This window comes from Saccopteryx leptura, chromosome 7 (assembly GCF_036850995.1).
Source record: "Saccopteryx leptura isolate mSacLep1 chromosome 7, mSacLep1_pri_phased_curated, whole genome shotgun sequence".
NCBI classification, from domain to species: domain Eukaryota; kingdom Metazoa; phylum Chordata; class Mammalia; order Chiroptera; family Emballonuridae; genus Saccopteryx; species Saccopteryx leptura.
The window spans coordinates 103,702,760-103,719,074 of NC_089509.1; the positions used below are offsets into that span (position 1 = coordinate 103,702,760).

Consider the following 16,315-nt stretch of genomic DNA (forward strand, 5'->3'; position numbering starts at 1 on the left):
CTGGGACAGAGGGCCCAGGTTCAAAACCCGAGGTCACCAACTTGAGCAGGGCTCACCAGCTTGAGCGTGGGATCATAGACATGACCCCGTGGTCGCTGGTTTGAGGCCAAAGTCGCTGGCTTGAGCAAGGGGTCACTTGCTCTGCTGTAGCTGGGGGGGGGGGGGGGTGTCAAGGTACATATGAAAAAGCAATCAATGAACAACTAAGGTGCCACAACCAAGAATTGATGCTTCTCATCTCTCTCCCTTCCTGTCTGTCCCTCTGTCTCTCACTGTCACCAAAAGAACAAAACAAAAAAAACCTAAATACCTATTTTGTAGGGTAATTGCAGAGATCGATTCAAGGGACAATAAAACGTCCGGTACGTTGTAAGCCTCAATAAATGGTGTTAACATGTCTCCAAAGAATAAACAACACTTAAAAAGGATTTTATTTTTAAATTCAACCCAGACCCTACTAAACTCCTGATTCGAGCAGGGGACTGGAAGGAGCTCCTCTGTGTGGGGGCGGGAATGTTTACATAGACAGGGAGTAAACAACTCTTCTCAGTAGGTGAAGCTGTTATTGAGTCAGTCCGTCGCGTCACACGCTGGTGTTTATTTACCGCCGTGAAGAGGAAACTGGGAAGACCAGTACGTCGAGGGTTGAGTAATGGGACAGCCGCCGCCTGGCCAGAGCAGAAGCGGATCCCACCGAGGAGAGGAGGCATCTGGAAACCCCCTTTCCTGCCTCTTCGACCGACATCACAGCGGGAATAGCTGGCCAGCGCCAGACTCCCTAGCCGCCCTGCCTACACCGGGAAAAGAAAACGGGCTGGGGTGGCGAAACACGGAGCTACAGGCCTTCGGTCAGGAGGAAAGAGACAACATTTAGTCCCCAACCAGGGGTCACGACTCCAGCAGTTGAACAGAGCACTGTAGGAACCGGGTCACCCGTGCCCCTGCGCGCATGCGCGGGCCGCCCTACCCAGGCGGTTAGGGCGCATCACGTGACAAGCCCGACACTCCGCCATCACGTGTTGCCCGGCGGCGGCCTCGGCGGCTCTCTCCGCGGCGTGCGCCCCCTTCCGCCTGACGCGCCCCCGGCGGCGGCCGCGCAGCCCTGGCTCCCCGCGGGCTCGGGCGGCGGCTGCGGCGGGGCTATGGCGAGCGGCGGCGGGGGTAACACCGGCGCGGCTGGGGGCCCGGGGCCGGGCCTGAGCTTCGGCCTGGCTCTGAGCGTGGGCATGGGTGAGGCCGCCAGCGAGGCGGAGGACGAGGCGGCCGCGGCCGAGGCGGTGGGGCGCCTGGCCACGGCGCTGTGGCTGCGGCTCCGCGGCTGGGAGGCCGTGCTGGCCGCCGCGCAGCGGCTGTTGGTGTGGGAGAAGCCGCTGCACAGCTTGGTCACGGCGGCCGCGCTCAACGGCCTCTTCTGGTAACGGCGCGGAGGAAGGGGCGGGCCGGGCGGCGGGCGGGAGGGGCCGGCCCAGACCTGACCTCTCGGGGCGACGCCGGCCCTGGGGACTGGCCCACCCCCCGGCGCCCGGAGACTTGCTTTCCGCCGGGGGCGCCCGTGCCTCCGTCTCCGGGTCTCGGGTTAGGCCCGGAGGTGGCCGTTTCCGCCTCCTGCGATGGCTGCGGGAGCCGCTCGCACCCGCTCACCGCGCAGGGGCCTGTCTCTCCCGAAGGTTGCTGTCTTCGTCGTCCCTTCGGCCCATCTTCCTCCTGAGCGTCTCACTTCTGGCCTATTTTCTGCTGGATCTGTGGCAGCCTCGCTTCCTCCCCGACGTCTCAGGTGAGTGTCACTTCCTTCATTTCGCGAGCCCCATTGTGCGCTTGCCGGGGTGACCCGCTGGTGGCCGGGTGGCGGAGGCGGTGCGCACACCGCGGGCCACCTGCCTCCCGGGCACCCCGCGCCCCCAGTTCGGGAATGGGCATTCCTCCTGTCTCAGATTGGTGTTGCTGTGAATATAATAGATAAGACTGTGGACTCTGCGGCCAGATTGCCTGGGTTCCATTGTCTACTCAGCCATTTACCGTGTGTGTAATCTAAGATCCACTCAATCTGTGTTTGCCTCCATTTTCTGATCTATAAAGTAGGAGATGGTAGAACTTTATCAGGAGGTGGAGAATAAGTGAGTTAATACATGTTACGTGCATGTGGTAGACCTTCACATGCAATAGGAATTATATAAATGTTAGCTCTCACTGTTTCGTTTTTATTTTTTTATATTGATATTCGTACAACAACATAATTCGTATCTAGTTGCTTCTTGGAGCAACTAGATACCAAGCTGTGTGCAAGTTGCTTGGGACATAAACATGAATAGACATAGTTCCTGTGTTTGAAAGGGTAAAGACTACAAAAGGGGGACACATTCAAACAACACAACCTGCTGTTTCCTGCAGTTGGCATCCGAAGAAAGTCCTCTGGGACTGCGTAAGAGGGGCAGCTCTGTCTGCCTTGGGGAGTGTCTCCCAAAGCCCATACTGCTCAGTAACGTGTCCCCTCCTCTCTCTATAGCATCAACCCCAGAGGAGCCACACTCGGACAGGTGAGTGCAGGCCACCTCTTGAAGACAAATGCCCAAGTCCTGTCTTGCTTTGGTGCCAGTGTCACCATGGCACAGGGCAACACTGCAGCTTCTGTAGGCACAGAACCCCCCACAGAGTGAACGGACTGATGATTAGCTTGGTCCTAGGTTCCTGTGTAGGTGTTTGCGTGCCCGCTTCTTTTGGGGCATAGGGTTGGGAGCTCTGGGCTTTGTTTCCCTAGACCAGGACAGCCTCTTTTTGGGAGGTAGGGTTGTCCATTTCCTTAGACTGAAGATCTCAATTGGCATTCTCAGAGGAATCTGAGTGCCTAAGAAGCTGGTGTCTGAGGCCTCTAGGGGTCATGTCATGTCTCCCCAGTGAGGGTGCGGGGTCAGGCGCCCGGCCGCACCTGCTGAGTGTGCCCGAGTTGTGCAGATACCTGGCTGAGAGCTGGCTCACCTTCCAGATTCATCTGCAGGAGCTGCTGCAGTACAAGAGGCAGAATCCAGCTCAGGTAACCTCCCCCATGTGGTACAGCAATTCCCTGCACTGTGGGGAAAAGGGGGTGGGGAGGAGTGTTTGGACACTGGAGGAAGAGACCTGGTGCCTTCTTCTCACTCGGAGAATACGCTGGTGTTCTGACACTATTTCCTGCCAAGGCACAGCTGTTTGACTTTTAGGTGTTTGGTAGTATCAATTGCAAAGTTCCCAAACTGGTGGTGTTGGGCATCCTTTGACTAGACTGGATCACCACATTCCCAGAGGGCATACTTCTCCTTTCACCTGCTGAGCAGTAATTTCTTACCCAAGTGAGTGGGATGTATACTACTTCCGCCCAAGTTCTTAGACTCTGTGCTCTTCTCTGCAGTTCTGTGCTCGAGTCTGCTCCGGCTGTGCTATGTTGGCTGTGCTGGGACACTATGTTCCAGGGATTATGATTTCCTACATTGTCTGTGAGTAGGGTCTAACCTTGCCCTTCCCAAAGCCCTCTCCTTGTCTTCTTTCCCTGAACTGACCTAAAGGGACGCCTGTGCGCTCTCCCTCGCTCAGTTACCCATTCGCAGAGATCCCCGAGGGATACTGGGAGTATTAGCAACAGTGGAAGAGTCGCCTGGGAGGAGGGCAGAGGATACAGAGGGAAGAGGCCGATACAGCCTCAGGAAAGGACTTGCTGTTCAGGGACCAGTGGAACAAGGGCCTTCAGGAAATAAGCATAGGGAGCTCTGAGTCGCTGTTCTGTCCCCTAGTGCTGAGTATCCTGCTGTGGCCCCTGGTGGTTTATCATGAGCTGATCCAGAGGATGTATACTCGCCTGGAGCCCCTGCTCATGCAGCTGGACTACAGCATGAAGGCCGAAGCTGACAGCCTGCATCACAAACACGACAAGAGGAGTAAGGGGCTCCTGTAACCGGGCGGGGCTTGGCTTACGGCTCCTGAAACACCCTAGAATTTATCGATAATCTCCAGTCCCTTGGCCATGTTTGTCCCCCACTACTGTCCTGGCTTGGCGAGTACCCTGCTGCTCTTACCCCTCTAGAGCGGCAAGGGAAGAACGCACCCCCTGAAGGCGATGAGCCACTGGCTGAGACAGAGAGCGAAAGCGAGGCAGAGCTGGCTGGCTTCTCCCCGGTGGTGAGGTCCAAGGGAGATGGGGGGTCAAGTAGAAGGCTGGGGGGAATGGGAGTTGGTTAGGGGGTGCTCCTAGAAAATTAGTTCTCTTATCACCTCATCTATTGTGTTCATCCTGGTTCTCCTGCAGGTGGATGTGAAGAAAACAGCCCTGGCTTTGGCCATTACAGACTCAGAGCTGTCAGATGAGGAGGCATCTATCTTGGAGAGTGGTGGCTTCTCAGTATCCCGGGCCACAACTCCACAACTAACTGATGTCTCGGAGGGTATGGGAACCCATTTGACCTTCCCGATCTTCCTGTTCCCTGTTGTGAGATACTAGCTTTGCTCTCTGATTGTTGCCCCATAAATATTGGTGAACTGACCCTGTAATTCTACTCTTTTTTTTTCTTTTTTTTTTCTTTTTTTTCTGAAGCTGGAAACGGGGAGAGACAGTCAGACAGACTCCCGCATGCGCCCGACCGGGATCCACCTGGCACGCCCACCAGGGGCGATGCTCTGCCCCTCCGGGGCGTCGCTCTGCTGCGACCAGAGCCACTCTAGCGCCTGGGGCAGAGGCCAAGGAGCCAGCGCCCGGGCCATCTTTGCTCCAATGGAGCCTTGGCTGTGGGAGGGGAAGAGAGAGACAGAGAGGAAGGAGGGGGCGGGGTGGAGAAGCAAATGGGCGCTTCTCCTTTGTGCCCTGGCCGGGAATCGAACCCGGGTCCCCCGCACGCCAGGCCGACGCTCTGCCGCTGAGCCAACCGGCCAGGGCCTGTAATTCTACTCTTAAGCTCCTGAAAGACCTTAACACCTTAGGCCCAATCCAGCACTCTATGTACTGAGTTTTTGTTTTTGAACTTATAGCCTATGCGGGCATTCAGAACAGCAGGCCCATTCCTGACCCTCTTGTTTTCTGCACAGATTTGGACCAGCAGAGCCTGCCAAGTGAGCCAGAGGAAGCTCTGAGCCGGGAGCTGGGGGAGGGAGAGGAGACAGAGTTGGCCCCTCCAGAAGACCTGCTGGGCCCCCCGCAGGCCCTCGCAAGGCAAGGCCTGGACTCAGAGGAGGAGGAGGAGGAGGAGGAGGAGGAAGATGCAGCAGCCAAGGAAACCTTGCTTCGGCTCTCGTCCCCCCTTCACTTTGTGAACACGCACTTCAATGGGGCAGGCTCTCCCACAGATGAAGTGAGGCTCTCCCCTGGAGGACCAGTGGAGACACCGAGCCCAGAGGCAGTGAGTGGTAATCCCACCACTCCCTCGAGCACCCTGCCCCCCCTACTTTGCCTTGCTGAAAGTGACCCAGCCCCTTCCCTCTCGGTGCCCCCACCTCTTCCCCAGGACTCACCCCAGCCCCTGCCTGCCCCTGAGGAAGAAGAGGCACTCACCACTGAGGACTTTGAGTTGCTGGATCAGGGGGAGCTGGAGCAGCTGAATGCAGAGCTGGGGTTGGGGCCAGAGACATCCCCAGAGCCTCCTGATGCTCCACCCCCTCCATCCTTAGGGCCCAACCCCCCTCCTCTGTTACAGTCAGACCAAGAGGCGCAGTCCATGGCCGAGCCATGAGCCATGGAAAGAATCGCAGGCACAGTAGGTGGTCGCTGTTCCATCCTTTCCCTGTTGCTCTACGAGGGGTAGTATGTAAGGAAGCTGGCTGTCGGATGGTAGCTAGCCCACCCTCTGCCTACTGCCTGCCTGCTGTCCCGGGCCTGCTCCAGGGCCTGGGATTGGTTTTAAGTTTGTAAATAATGTTACATTTGGGTTAGTGGATGTGAACAGAGCTAGGGAAATCCTTCCCCCAGCCTGCACTTGCCTCCCTGCCTCATCTCTATTCTCATTCCAGTCTGCCCCAAACCCTGCTGGTCTGTCTGTCCCTTTCTTTTTTCTCTTATCCTCAGGGACCTGTGCTGCTCTGTCTTTGTGTCCCACTTGGTTGTTTAGTTCAGGCACTTTATTATTTTTCTCTTCTGTCCTGTGTTCCTCTCTGCTTTATTTCCCTGCTGTGTCCTGTCCTTAGCAGCTCAATCCCCACTCTGCCAGCTCTTCTTCCCCTGGCTAAACTTTAGGGAGGCTCCTGTCCGGGAGGTATAGACTAACCCTGGGGGGGCGGGTCAGACTAGTAGTTGAGCTCTTAGGTCATGGTTGCCCGTGGAACCTCCACTGAACCATTGGCCTAGTTCGTTGCAGCCTTTCATGATGGAGCAGAGCAGGGATCCCACAGCACATGCACCAGCACTGTGTTAGTGCGCAGGAGCTCTGTCTTGGGAGGAGGTGCTTTCATACTATCCCAGGGAGGAGTAAGGAGACCTGCTCCTCTGGACCCTGGGCAGTTCAAGTGTGGTGGGACCCCCTACCAGGGTCAGAAAGTGGACAGGAACATCTGTGCTGGTGTTGACTGGAAAAATAAAATGTTGATTGGCCAGAACTGCTGTTGCTGCCTGCCTGCCTCACTGTGAGCTGCCTGCCACACACTGCTCTGTCCCATCCTCACCCCTTACCGCCTTGGCCCCAATCTTGCTCCTGGTTGTTTATTACTTGGTGCAGAATAAGGCCAGAAGCAAGGATTACCCTGAGAACCCAAGCCACCTCCCCTGGTAGTGTCATATGTTCAGTGAGACTTAGCATGTGTGAATAAAGTGTATGCAGGAGGAAATTGCCTCGTCTTCCCAATCAATAGAAATTTGGGACCATAACATTTGTTTCTGCTATGTTTCCTACAACCTTAACATTGTCTTCTTAAAAAGTTCTTGCCCATCTACAGGCCGGTAACTAACTGGCTCAGCTCTGAGCTGTCCTGGGGGAACCAAACAACCGGGCCTATACCTGTGTCCAAACTGGTTTCAGGCCGGCAACACTAAAGAAATAACATCGAACACTAATTGAATGTGTAATGAGTGCTCGGTACTCTAAAAATGATTGATACTTTTCACTTTTTCTCCTCACAACCCTAAGATATGTACTGTTGCTCCATTTTACAGACAGGCTGATGTTCTGGAAGGCCACAGCCCTAGTAAGTAGTGGAGCCAGGATCCAAACCCAAGCAGTCTGGCTCCAGCAGTCACACTGGAACAGGAAGCCCCCACCCATAAATAGGCACAAATGGAAAGATACTGGAGGGCTGAAAACTAGAGAACCAATCTAATACCTCAACTTCACAAAGAGCGGATGTGGTGGTCCTTGCCCTCTGGGGAGCACGATGTCACAGAAAGCCCAGAGCTGAGCAGATGTTCTCCTCTAGGAGCTCACATCCTCAGTCTTCAGCTGGAGGTACCTAACGTGTGGCAGTGTTATCTGACTTCTTTGAGGGTGACTTCTGTGTTACATCTCTCCTAAGCTTTGAGAAATTTTTCCTTTCCATTTGTTTCACACTTGCCTGAGAGAAAATCAGGATTGATTGAGTCCCTGTCCATTTCCAGTGAAGGAATATAAACTTGATCATCTAGAGATTCCAGAAGAAAATAGGAAAAACTTCTAATCAACAAAAAAGCAATTTAAAAAATCAACCTATCAGAAAGACACTGGCTGCCATATACCCCACCTTATCCATTTTCATGTTAAATTTGAAGTTTGAGGATGGAGCCAGAAGCCTGTAGTTGGATCAAAACATTGACCATAGGTTTGAGGTTCCATGAGGATCCATTCTTGACATTTACCCTGGTCTGATGGTTGCTACATGTTTTTCTACAATTTATTTTTTAAATTTATTTATTGATTTCAGTGAGAGGGAGAGAGACAGGAACATCGAACTGTTCCTGTCTGTGCCCTGATTGGGGATTGAACCAGCAATCTGTGCTTTGAGATGATGCTCTAAACAACTAAGCAATCCAGCCAGGGCAACAATTTTTTCTGTTGTTGTTAGATGTCCAGGCCATTTCCTGCCCTGAGATGAAAGAGACAAGAAAGCTTTCATATGAGTGAAAAAAAAATGAGCAAAATGTGAAACCTACTATTAGGCTAAATAAAAATCAGTAGCAGAAGTACAAGCTGGGGGAAGAAGAGATGGTTATGTTTTTATTGCGGGCAGGGCAGTACACTTAAGTTAACTATACATTCAAATAGCTAACAGTGTAATACAATTTAATTTTAGGCTACATTACTGGAAATACTGTCTCCCAAGCAAGGAAGATACAATAGTAACCATAGCATACTGTGCACAAGTTAGAATATTGCCAAAGGACGGCTTGCTACACTTGTGGACAACTTGACAAGCAGCAGTGTTCATAAGAGAGGATCTCCAGAGGTGAAGGCTGAAAATCATCCCATAGGGAACTGGTAAAGGAACTGAGGGTGTTTAAGCCAAGAGGAGAGGCCTGAATTGAGTCACATAAGCTGCCTACAGATTTTGAAGGGTGATCTGTAGAACTTAAGAGGGCAGAAATTAAATCTTTGAGAAGAGATTGATTAATAGTGCTAGGCAGAATTTGTTTTTCTGGTCAAGAGATTTTGCAAAACTAGATTTAAATGATCTTTTTTTTTTTTTTGTATTTTTCTGAAGCTGGAAACGGGGAGAGACAGTCAGACAGACTCCCGCATGCGCCCGACTGGGATCCACCGGGCACGCCCACCAGGGGGTGAAGCTCTGCCCACCAGGGGGCGATGCTCTGCCCCTCTAGGGCGTCGCTCTTTTGCGACCAGAGCCACTCCAGCGCCTGGGGCAGAGGCCAAGGAGCCATCCCCAGCGCCCGGGCCATCTTTGCTCCAATGGGGCTGCGGGAGGGGAAGAGAGAGAGAGGAAGGAGAGGGGGAGGGGTGGAGAAGCAGATGGGCGCTTCTCCTGTGTGCCCTGGTCAGGAATCGAACCCGGGACTTCTGCACGCCAGGCCGATGCTCCACCACTGAGCCAACCGTCCAGGGCCGATTTAAATGATCTTTATAAGAACAAAAGATCAAATACAGAGATTCTAAAAATTCCTTCATGGAAGGACAAATGTATCACCATGTTGTTTTGCTTTTGGTGTCCAACTAAAGTCTCCTTGGACTTGCTCCACCCACTCCCTTAAATACTGCTTTTTGTTGTTGTTTTCATTGGGTCTGTCACTGGCTCATTTTTCTTTGTACTCTGCCTGGGCAGTTTCATGTGTTCACGCATCTAGTTTCCACTTATATTGCTGATGACTTCTAAATCCTTTCCCAGAACTTCCAGTTAGGCATCTTCACTTGAATGTTCCATGGATACCTACTGCTCAGCACCCAAACTGAACACACCCTCTTTCCGCTGAGCACTCCCCTCCACACACACACACACACACCTCCCTACACAGACAGACTTTCTCTGTATTTGCCATCTTGCTTGCTAGCACCACCAACTATGAAGGCTAAATTCTTCATCCCACACCCAGTTAATCACCAGTTGCTGCTAATTTGATGTTCAAATTATTTCTTAATTCTGTCATCTCCATGACAGCTCTGAGTCACACCCTCTTTATCTTTCATCTGGCCCACTGTGAGTGACAGTTTCCCTGCCTACACTCTTGTCCACCACCAAAATTCATGCCCCCCAAAATGGCTATGTTATTTAAAAATACTAATTTGATGACCTTTCTGCTATTCCATATTAATCAAAGGCTCTCCTCCAACATCACCCAAGCTCCCTATGCGGTTAAGAAGCCTGCGCTCTGCCCCTGCCCTGGTTTGTTCTTTACACTATAGCATTCAGCGCTGAACATCTTGCCCTCTGTTCACCTATGCAGCCCTCCCTCACCCTGCTCTACACACGCACACACTGGAACCCTCTGTTTGCAAAACACTTCCCTTGTCTTTTAAGATGTACTTCGAGCCATTCCTTATCCATGAAGCCTTCCCTGATGTCCCATGTCACCTGCCCCTCGTATCAGTCTTGCTCTCCTAGTACTCTCTCAGTATACCTTTATTTTTCCACATATCACATTGATCTTCATTCTCTCTATATAAGTATAGTATATGGGATATATAGGTACATGTATATATGTACAGCTTCTACTCTATTGCTTACTGTTGAGGGAAGGGACTATGTCTTAATCTCTGAATATTCCCAGAATTTAGCCTGGAACATATAACATAGTAGATGTTCAATAAATGGATGTTGGACTAAACTGAACTGGTGTACTGGAGTCCTAACTATTGAAGCAGCCAATGTAAATAGACTTGGGTGGTTGGTACATACCTATTAACAATAGATATCTTGCCTTCATTTGTTATTGTTCTAGAGTGGATGGTAGCTAACTTAAAATAACCCACAGACAAACATGTAATTTCATGGTGTCTGGACTAGGTTTAAGGCCATGAAAATGATATCAATTTGGAGATTCGTATTTGATGATTTTGAAGCTAAAGGCTTTTCTGAGTTTAAGGTAAAATTGCCCAACCAACTTGATCTCCTATGATTGCATTATTACAATATTTCAAAAATAATTTTGACCCAGTTATTTAGAATTGACTATTTTCATTAAGAAAATTTATAGCCTGGCCTGTGGTTGGGCAGTGGATAGAGCATTGACCTGGAACACTGAGATCACTGGTTTGAAACCCTCAGCTTGCCCAGTCAAGGCACATATGACAAGCAATCAATCAATGAACAACTAAAATGCAGCAACTTTGAGTTGATACTTCATGCTCCCCATCCGTCTCTCTCCTCTCTTGGTAAAATTGATAAAATCTTTTTAAAAATTCAATTATATGTATTAGTGCTTGCTTAAAAAATGTGACTCTACAGAAATGGAATAAGGTTTTAAAAGTCTGCGGTTTTACTTTTTAAATATAAAAAGTGAGTTGACTCCAAAAATATCAATTTCACAAAAGATAATGAAAAATTGAGAAACTATTTAAGATTAAAAAGGAGACCAAGGCCCTGGCCGGTTGGCTCAGTGGTAGAGCATCAGCCTGGCGTGCAGGAGTCCCGGGTTCGATTCCCGGCCAGGGCACACAGGAGAAGCACCCATCTGCTTCTCCACCCCTCCCCCTCTCCTTCCTCTCTGTCTCTCTCTTCCCCTCCCACAGCCAAGGCTCCATTGGAGCAAAGATGGCCCGGGCGCTGGGGATGGCTCCATGGCTTCTGCCTCAGGCGCTAGAGTGGCTCTGGTTGCAACAGAGCAACACCCTGGATGGGCAGAGCATCGCCCCCTAGTGGGCATGCCGGGTGGATCCCGGACGGGTGCATGCGAGAGTCTGTCTGACTGCCTCCCCGTTTCCAACTTTAGAAAAATACAAAAAAAAAAAAAAAAAAAAAAAGAGACCAAAGAGACAGAACAATAAATCCAACCTTGTATTGTATCCTGGGTAGGAAAAAAAAAGTTACTCTAAAGGGTACTATTAGAACAACTAGTAAACTTTGAATATCAAATGTATATTATAAAAAAGATATATCAAGATCAAATGTCTTGATTTTTATCATTTCACTTTAATTATATAAGAAAGTATTTTTAGGATACATATTCAGAATATTTTTTTTAATTTTTTTAAAATTTTTTATTTAATTTTAGAGAGGAGAGGGAGAGACAGAGAGAGAGAAAGAGAGGAGAGACAGAGAGAGAGAAGGTGGGGAGGAGCTGGAAGCATCAACTCCCATATGTGCCTTGACCAGGCAAGCCCAGGGTTTTTTTTTTTTTTTTTTTTTTTTTTTTTTTTTTAGAAAGGAGAGAGAGAGGGAGAGAGAGAAGGGGGGAAGGAGCAGGAAGCATCAACTCCCATATGTGCCGTGACCAGGCAAGCCCAGGGTTTCGAACTGGCGACCTCAGCATTTCCAGGTTGACGCTTTATCCACTGCGCCACCACAGGTCAGGCAAGCCCAGGGTTTTGAACCGGCGACCTCAGCATTTCCAGGTCAACGCTTTATCCACTGCGCCACCACAGGTCAGGCCCAGAATATTTTAGATGTAAAAGATTATGTTCTCTGCAAATTGTATGAAATAGTTTGGAAATGTAAATAAACAAGAATGAGTATATGAATATATGGTGTGTGTGTGGAGAGAGAAAATGATAAAGAGAATGTAGCAAAATGTTGAGAAGAAATACACATGGTAAGTGTAACACAAGTCTGTGCAGTGGATAAATACATTGTAGTACGTTCAGGTAACTAAACAGAATGAACAACCTATAATTAACACAAAAATATGGGTGAGCCTCATAAATAAAATGAGTAAAAGAAACTAGACATAAAAAAATACATGATGATATATGACTACATTTACATAAAGTGCATTTATATTGTTGGAAGTCAGGATAGTGGCTACCCTTGGGGGCAGGGAAGCAGTGACTGGAAGGGTCTTCTGGGGGCTGGTAATGTTTTATCTTTTTCTTTTTTTTTTATTTATTTTTATTTATTCTTTTTTTTTTTTTTGTATTTTTCTGAAGCTGGAAACGGGGAGAGACAGTCAGACAGACTCCCGCATGCGCCCGACCGGGATCCACCCGGCACGCCCACCAGGGGCGATGCTCTGCCCACCAGGGGGCTATGCTCCGCCCCTCTGGGGCGTAGCCATGTCACGACCAGAGCCACTCTAGCGCCTGAGGCAGAGGCCACAGAGCCATCCCCAGCGACCGGGCCATCTTTGCTCCAATGGAGCCCTGGCTGGGGGAGGGGAAGAGAGAGACAGAGAGGAAGGAGAGGGGGAGGGGTGGAGAAGCAAATGGGCGCTTCTCCTGTGTGCCCTGGCCGGGAATCGAACCCAGGACCTCTGCACGCCAGGCCGACGCTCCACCACTGAACCAACCGGCCAGGGCCTGTTTATTCATTTTTTTTAGACCGGAGAGAGAGAGGGAGAGGGAGAGGCAGAGCGGGAGAAAGAGGAGAGAGAGACAGAGAGAGAGAAGGGGGGAGGAGCTGGAAGCATCAACTCCCATATGTGCCTTGACCAGGCAAGCCCAAGGTTTCAAACTGGCGACCTCAGTATTTCCAGGTCGACGCTTTATCCACTGTGCCACCACAGGTCAGGCGAGCACTGTTTTATCTCTTGATCTGGGTGCTGGTTTTGTGGGAGTGTTCAATACATAAAAATTCATTGACTTGTACACATTTCTGAATGTGTCATATATATATATATATTTTTAAGTGTCAATATCAAAGTGTATTGATTATCTATTTCTACATAAACTACTCCAAAACCTAGCATTCTAAACAACAAACATTATCTCACGCTATTTGTTTTATATTTTTTTTAAGTGAGAAGAAGGGAGACAGAGAGACAGACTCCACGTGCACCCCTAAGAGGATCCACCCAGAAAGCCCCTACTGGGGATGCTCTGCCCACGAAAGACTGTTGATTGGCAATTGAGCTATTTTAGGACCTGAGGTGGAGGCTCCACAGAACCATCCTCAGTGCCCAGAGCCAACACGCTTGAACTAATTGAGCCATGGCTGTAGGAGGGAGAGAGAGAGAGAGAGAGAGAGAGAGAGAGAGAGAGAGAGAGAGAGAGAGAGAGGGAGAAGGGGGAGGGAGAGGAGTGGAGAACAGATGGTCACTTCTCCTGTGTGCCCTGACTAGGAATCAAGCCCAGGACATCCACATACTGGGCAGACGCTCTACCACTTAACCAGCCAGCCAGGGCCACACTATTTCTTTTTTTTTTTTTTTTTTTTTTTTTTTTTCATTTTTCTGAAGCTGGAAACAGGGAGAGACAGTCAGACAGACTCCCGCATGCGCCCGACCGGGATCCACCCGGCACGCCCACCAGGGGCGATGCTCTGTCCACCAGGGGGCGATGCTCTACCCATCCTGGGCGTTGCCATGTTGCGACCCTCCTGGGCGTCGCCATGTTGCGACCAGAGCCACTCTAGCGCCTGGGGCAGAGGCCACAGAGCCATCCCCAGCGCCCGGGCCATCTTTGCTCCAATGGAGCCTTGGCTGCGGGAGGGGAAGAGAGAGACAGAGAGGAAGGCGCGGCGGAGGGGTGGAGAAGCAAATGGGCGCTTCTCCTATGTGCCCTGGCCGGGAATCGAACCCGGGTCCTCCGCACGCTAGGCCGACGCTCTACCGCTGAGCCAACCGGCCAGGGCGGCCACACTATTTCTAAGGATTAGAAATCTGGGAGCAGCTTAGCTGGGTGGTTCTGTTTCAAGGTCTCCCACAAGATTGTAATGACAATGTCAGCCAGAGCTGGCTAGCTACAGTCATCTGAAGGCTCAACTAGGGCTATAGGACCTGCTCCAAAATGGCATACTCACAGATAGCTAGAAGACTCAATTCCTCACTTGCTGTGGGCAAAAGACCTCAGTTCCTGAGCACACTAATTTCTTCCTGTAGCTGCTTCAGTGAAATCAGGACATGACACCAACTTTCCCTAGAGCAAGTGATCCAAGAGAGAGCAAGAAGGAAGCCACAATGCTTTTTATAACCTATTGTTAAAAGTCACACTCTGGGTCCTCGCCAGGTAGCTCATTTGGTTGGACTGCTGTCCCAATATGCCAAGGTTTTAGGTTTGATCCCGGCCAGATTTCATACAAGGGTCAATCAATGAATGCATAAATAAGTGAAACAACGGGTCAATGTTTCTCTCTCCTCCTTCCTCTCTCTCTCTAAAATCAACAAGAAAATAAAAAGTCACAATCTGTCACTTCCACCATATTGTTAGACGAAAGTCACTGAGTCCAGCCTACATCCTTGAAATGAAAAGTAGCAAAGAATTTTTGGATATACTTTAAAACCACCACATCAAGCTTATCTAGAATTTACATTAAAGGATTTGAACTGACAATCTACACATTGAAAGTAAAAACTAACAAAAAAAAACGGACAATGTATCAACACATGGGAAATGAACATATTTAGTAATAATAATATACACAGTTAAATAACTAATAAGTTCGAGATCTAAGTACTTTACATGTATCCTTTTATGTAATCTTCACCATTATGCTTTGATGTAGGAACCCATTCCCCCTCTCCAATTTACAGATGAGAAAATTGAGACTCAGGTAAAATCACTTGTCCAAAGTTACACAGCTGAGTGTAATTACAGTACTGTTTTTCTGTAGTCTAGTATTCCCACATATCTTCATATTTTAAAGGACCAAAATAGAACTTTAGTTGAGATAATTATTCTTCCAACATTAGAAAAATCTAAATTCTAAGTCATTTATAAATGACATAGAGCTACATTAAAATTTTGCACACACAAAGGTAATTGTTTAGAAAGCATCACTGCATTCCACAGACTTCAAGAAGAGGGGAAATGTCAATGGACAAAGTAAGCTTTTATTACAAAAATGTTTTTTCTAATTCAAAGGCACTTTAAACATGTAGAATTAGGGACAGGACATTAAAATTCATATCTCTGCATCAGAATTTCAATCTATTTCATGAAATTGAAGATGAATACAAATCAGAAATTTTCTATTTGAAACAAAAAACAAAAACTAGAGCTTGCCAGAAATTAAAACATCACACCCACCTAAAGAAACAAAAAATTTACTCAAAAAGATCTCCTCAAAGTTATCAAATAAGAGATGATATTATTTGAAAAAAAGTTGGAGAACTATATTTGAAGTTAGATTTATAGCCATCTCCTCACATTTTCTTGAGTAGTATAACACCAAAAAGAGCTTTTTCAACAGCTAGAAAACCTGAACAAAAAATACACTTACATATTATATATTTTCTTTAAATCACTATTTATTAAATATTTTCTTTATTGATTTTAGAGAGAGAGAGAAGGGGGGTGGGGAGTGGAAAGCATCAACTTGTAGTAGTTGCCTCTTGTATGTGCCTCTTGTTGACCGGGAAAGCCCAGGGTTTTGAACCTGTGACCTTAGTATCCCAGGTTCACGCTTTATTCACTGTGCTACCATAGGTCAGACTAAATCACTATTTTTAAAAAGAGCAAATAATTTTATTTTCAATTCTTATCATATTTTTATTTTTATTGGTTTAGTTTTTACTTTAATATTTTCTTAATTTTATATGCTAATAATTTATATTAAAATAATATATTTGCCTGACCTGTGGTGGCGCAGTGGATAAAGCGTCGACCTGGAAATGCTGAGGTCGCCGGTTCGAAACCCTGGGCTTGCCTGGTCAAGGCACATATGGGAGTTGATGCTTCCAGCTCCTCCCCACCTTCTCTCTCTCTGTCTCTCCTCTCTCTCTCTCTGTCTCTCCCTCTCCTCTCTAAAAAAATGAATAAATAAAAATAAATTAAAAAATAAAATCTTAAAAAATATATATATTTAACAATCGTACTTTTTACACTTACAATTTTACATTTAATTATGTGTGTATTTA

At 48.4% G+C, this 16,315-nt stretch overlaps 1 protein-coding gene and 1 long non-coding RNA gene across 4 annotated transcripts; one reads left to right on the top strand and one right to left on the bottom strand.

The window, feature by feature from the left end:
• The first annotated feature begins 620 nt into the window (after positions 1-620).
• RETREG2 (reticulophagy regulator family member 2) lies at positions 621-6,546 on the top strand. 3 transcript variants are annotated; one of them, XM_066345052.1, is made up of 10 exons: positions 621-1,414; positions 1,668-1,774; positions 2,504-2,534; positions 2,893-3,028; positions 3,383-3,467; positions 3,762-3,905; positions 4,052-4,146; positions 4,274-4,409; positions 5,047-5,357; positions 5,463-6,546. In XM_066345052.1, exons 1-10 carry the CDS (start codon positions 1,143-1,145, stop codon positions 5,685-5,687), a joined length of 1,542 nt encoding a protein of 513 aa, XP_066201149.1. In that variant the 5' UTR covers positions 621-1,142; the 3' UTR covers positions 5,688-6,546. The 3 variants fall into 3 exon arrangements, with proteins under 3 accessions (XP_066201149.1, XP_066201148.1, XP_066201150.1); XM_066345051.1 differs by having other exon boundaries at positions 622-1,414; positions 5,047-6,546; XM_066345053.1 differs by lacking the exons at positions 621-1,414; positions 1,668-1,774 and having other exon boundaries at positions 2,517-2,534; positions 2,981-3,028; positions 5,047-6,546.
• Positions 6,296-14,376, bottom strand: LOC136378303 (uncharacterized). The gene is made up of 2 exons (XR_010746601.1): positions 14,260-14,376; positions 6,296-8,001 (listed from the first exon to the last, which is right to left on the bottom strand). It is a non-coding gene; the product is annotated as an uncharacterized lncRNA (long non-coding RNA).
• Positions 14,377-16,315: the final 1,939 nt, after the last annotated feature.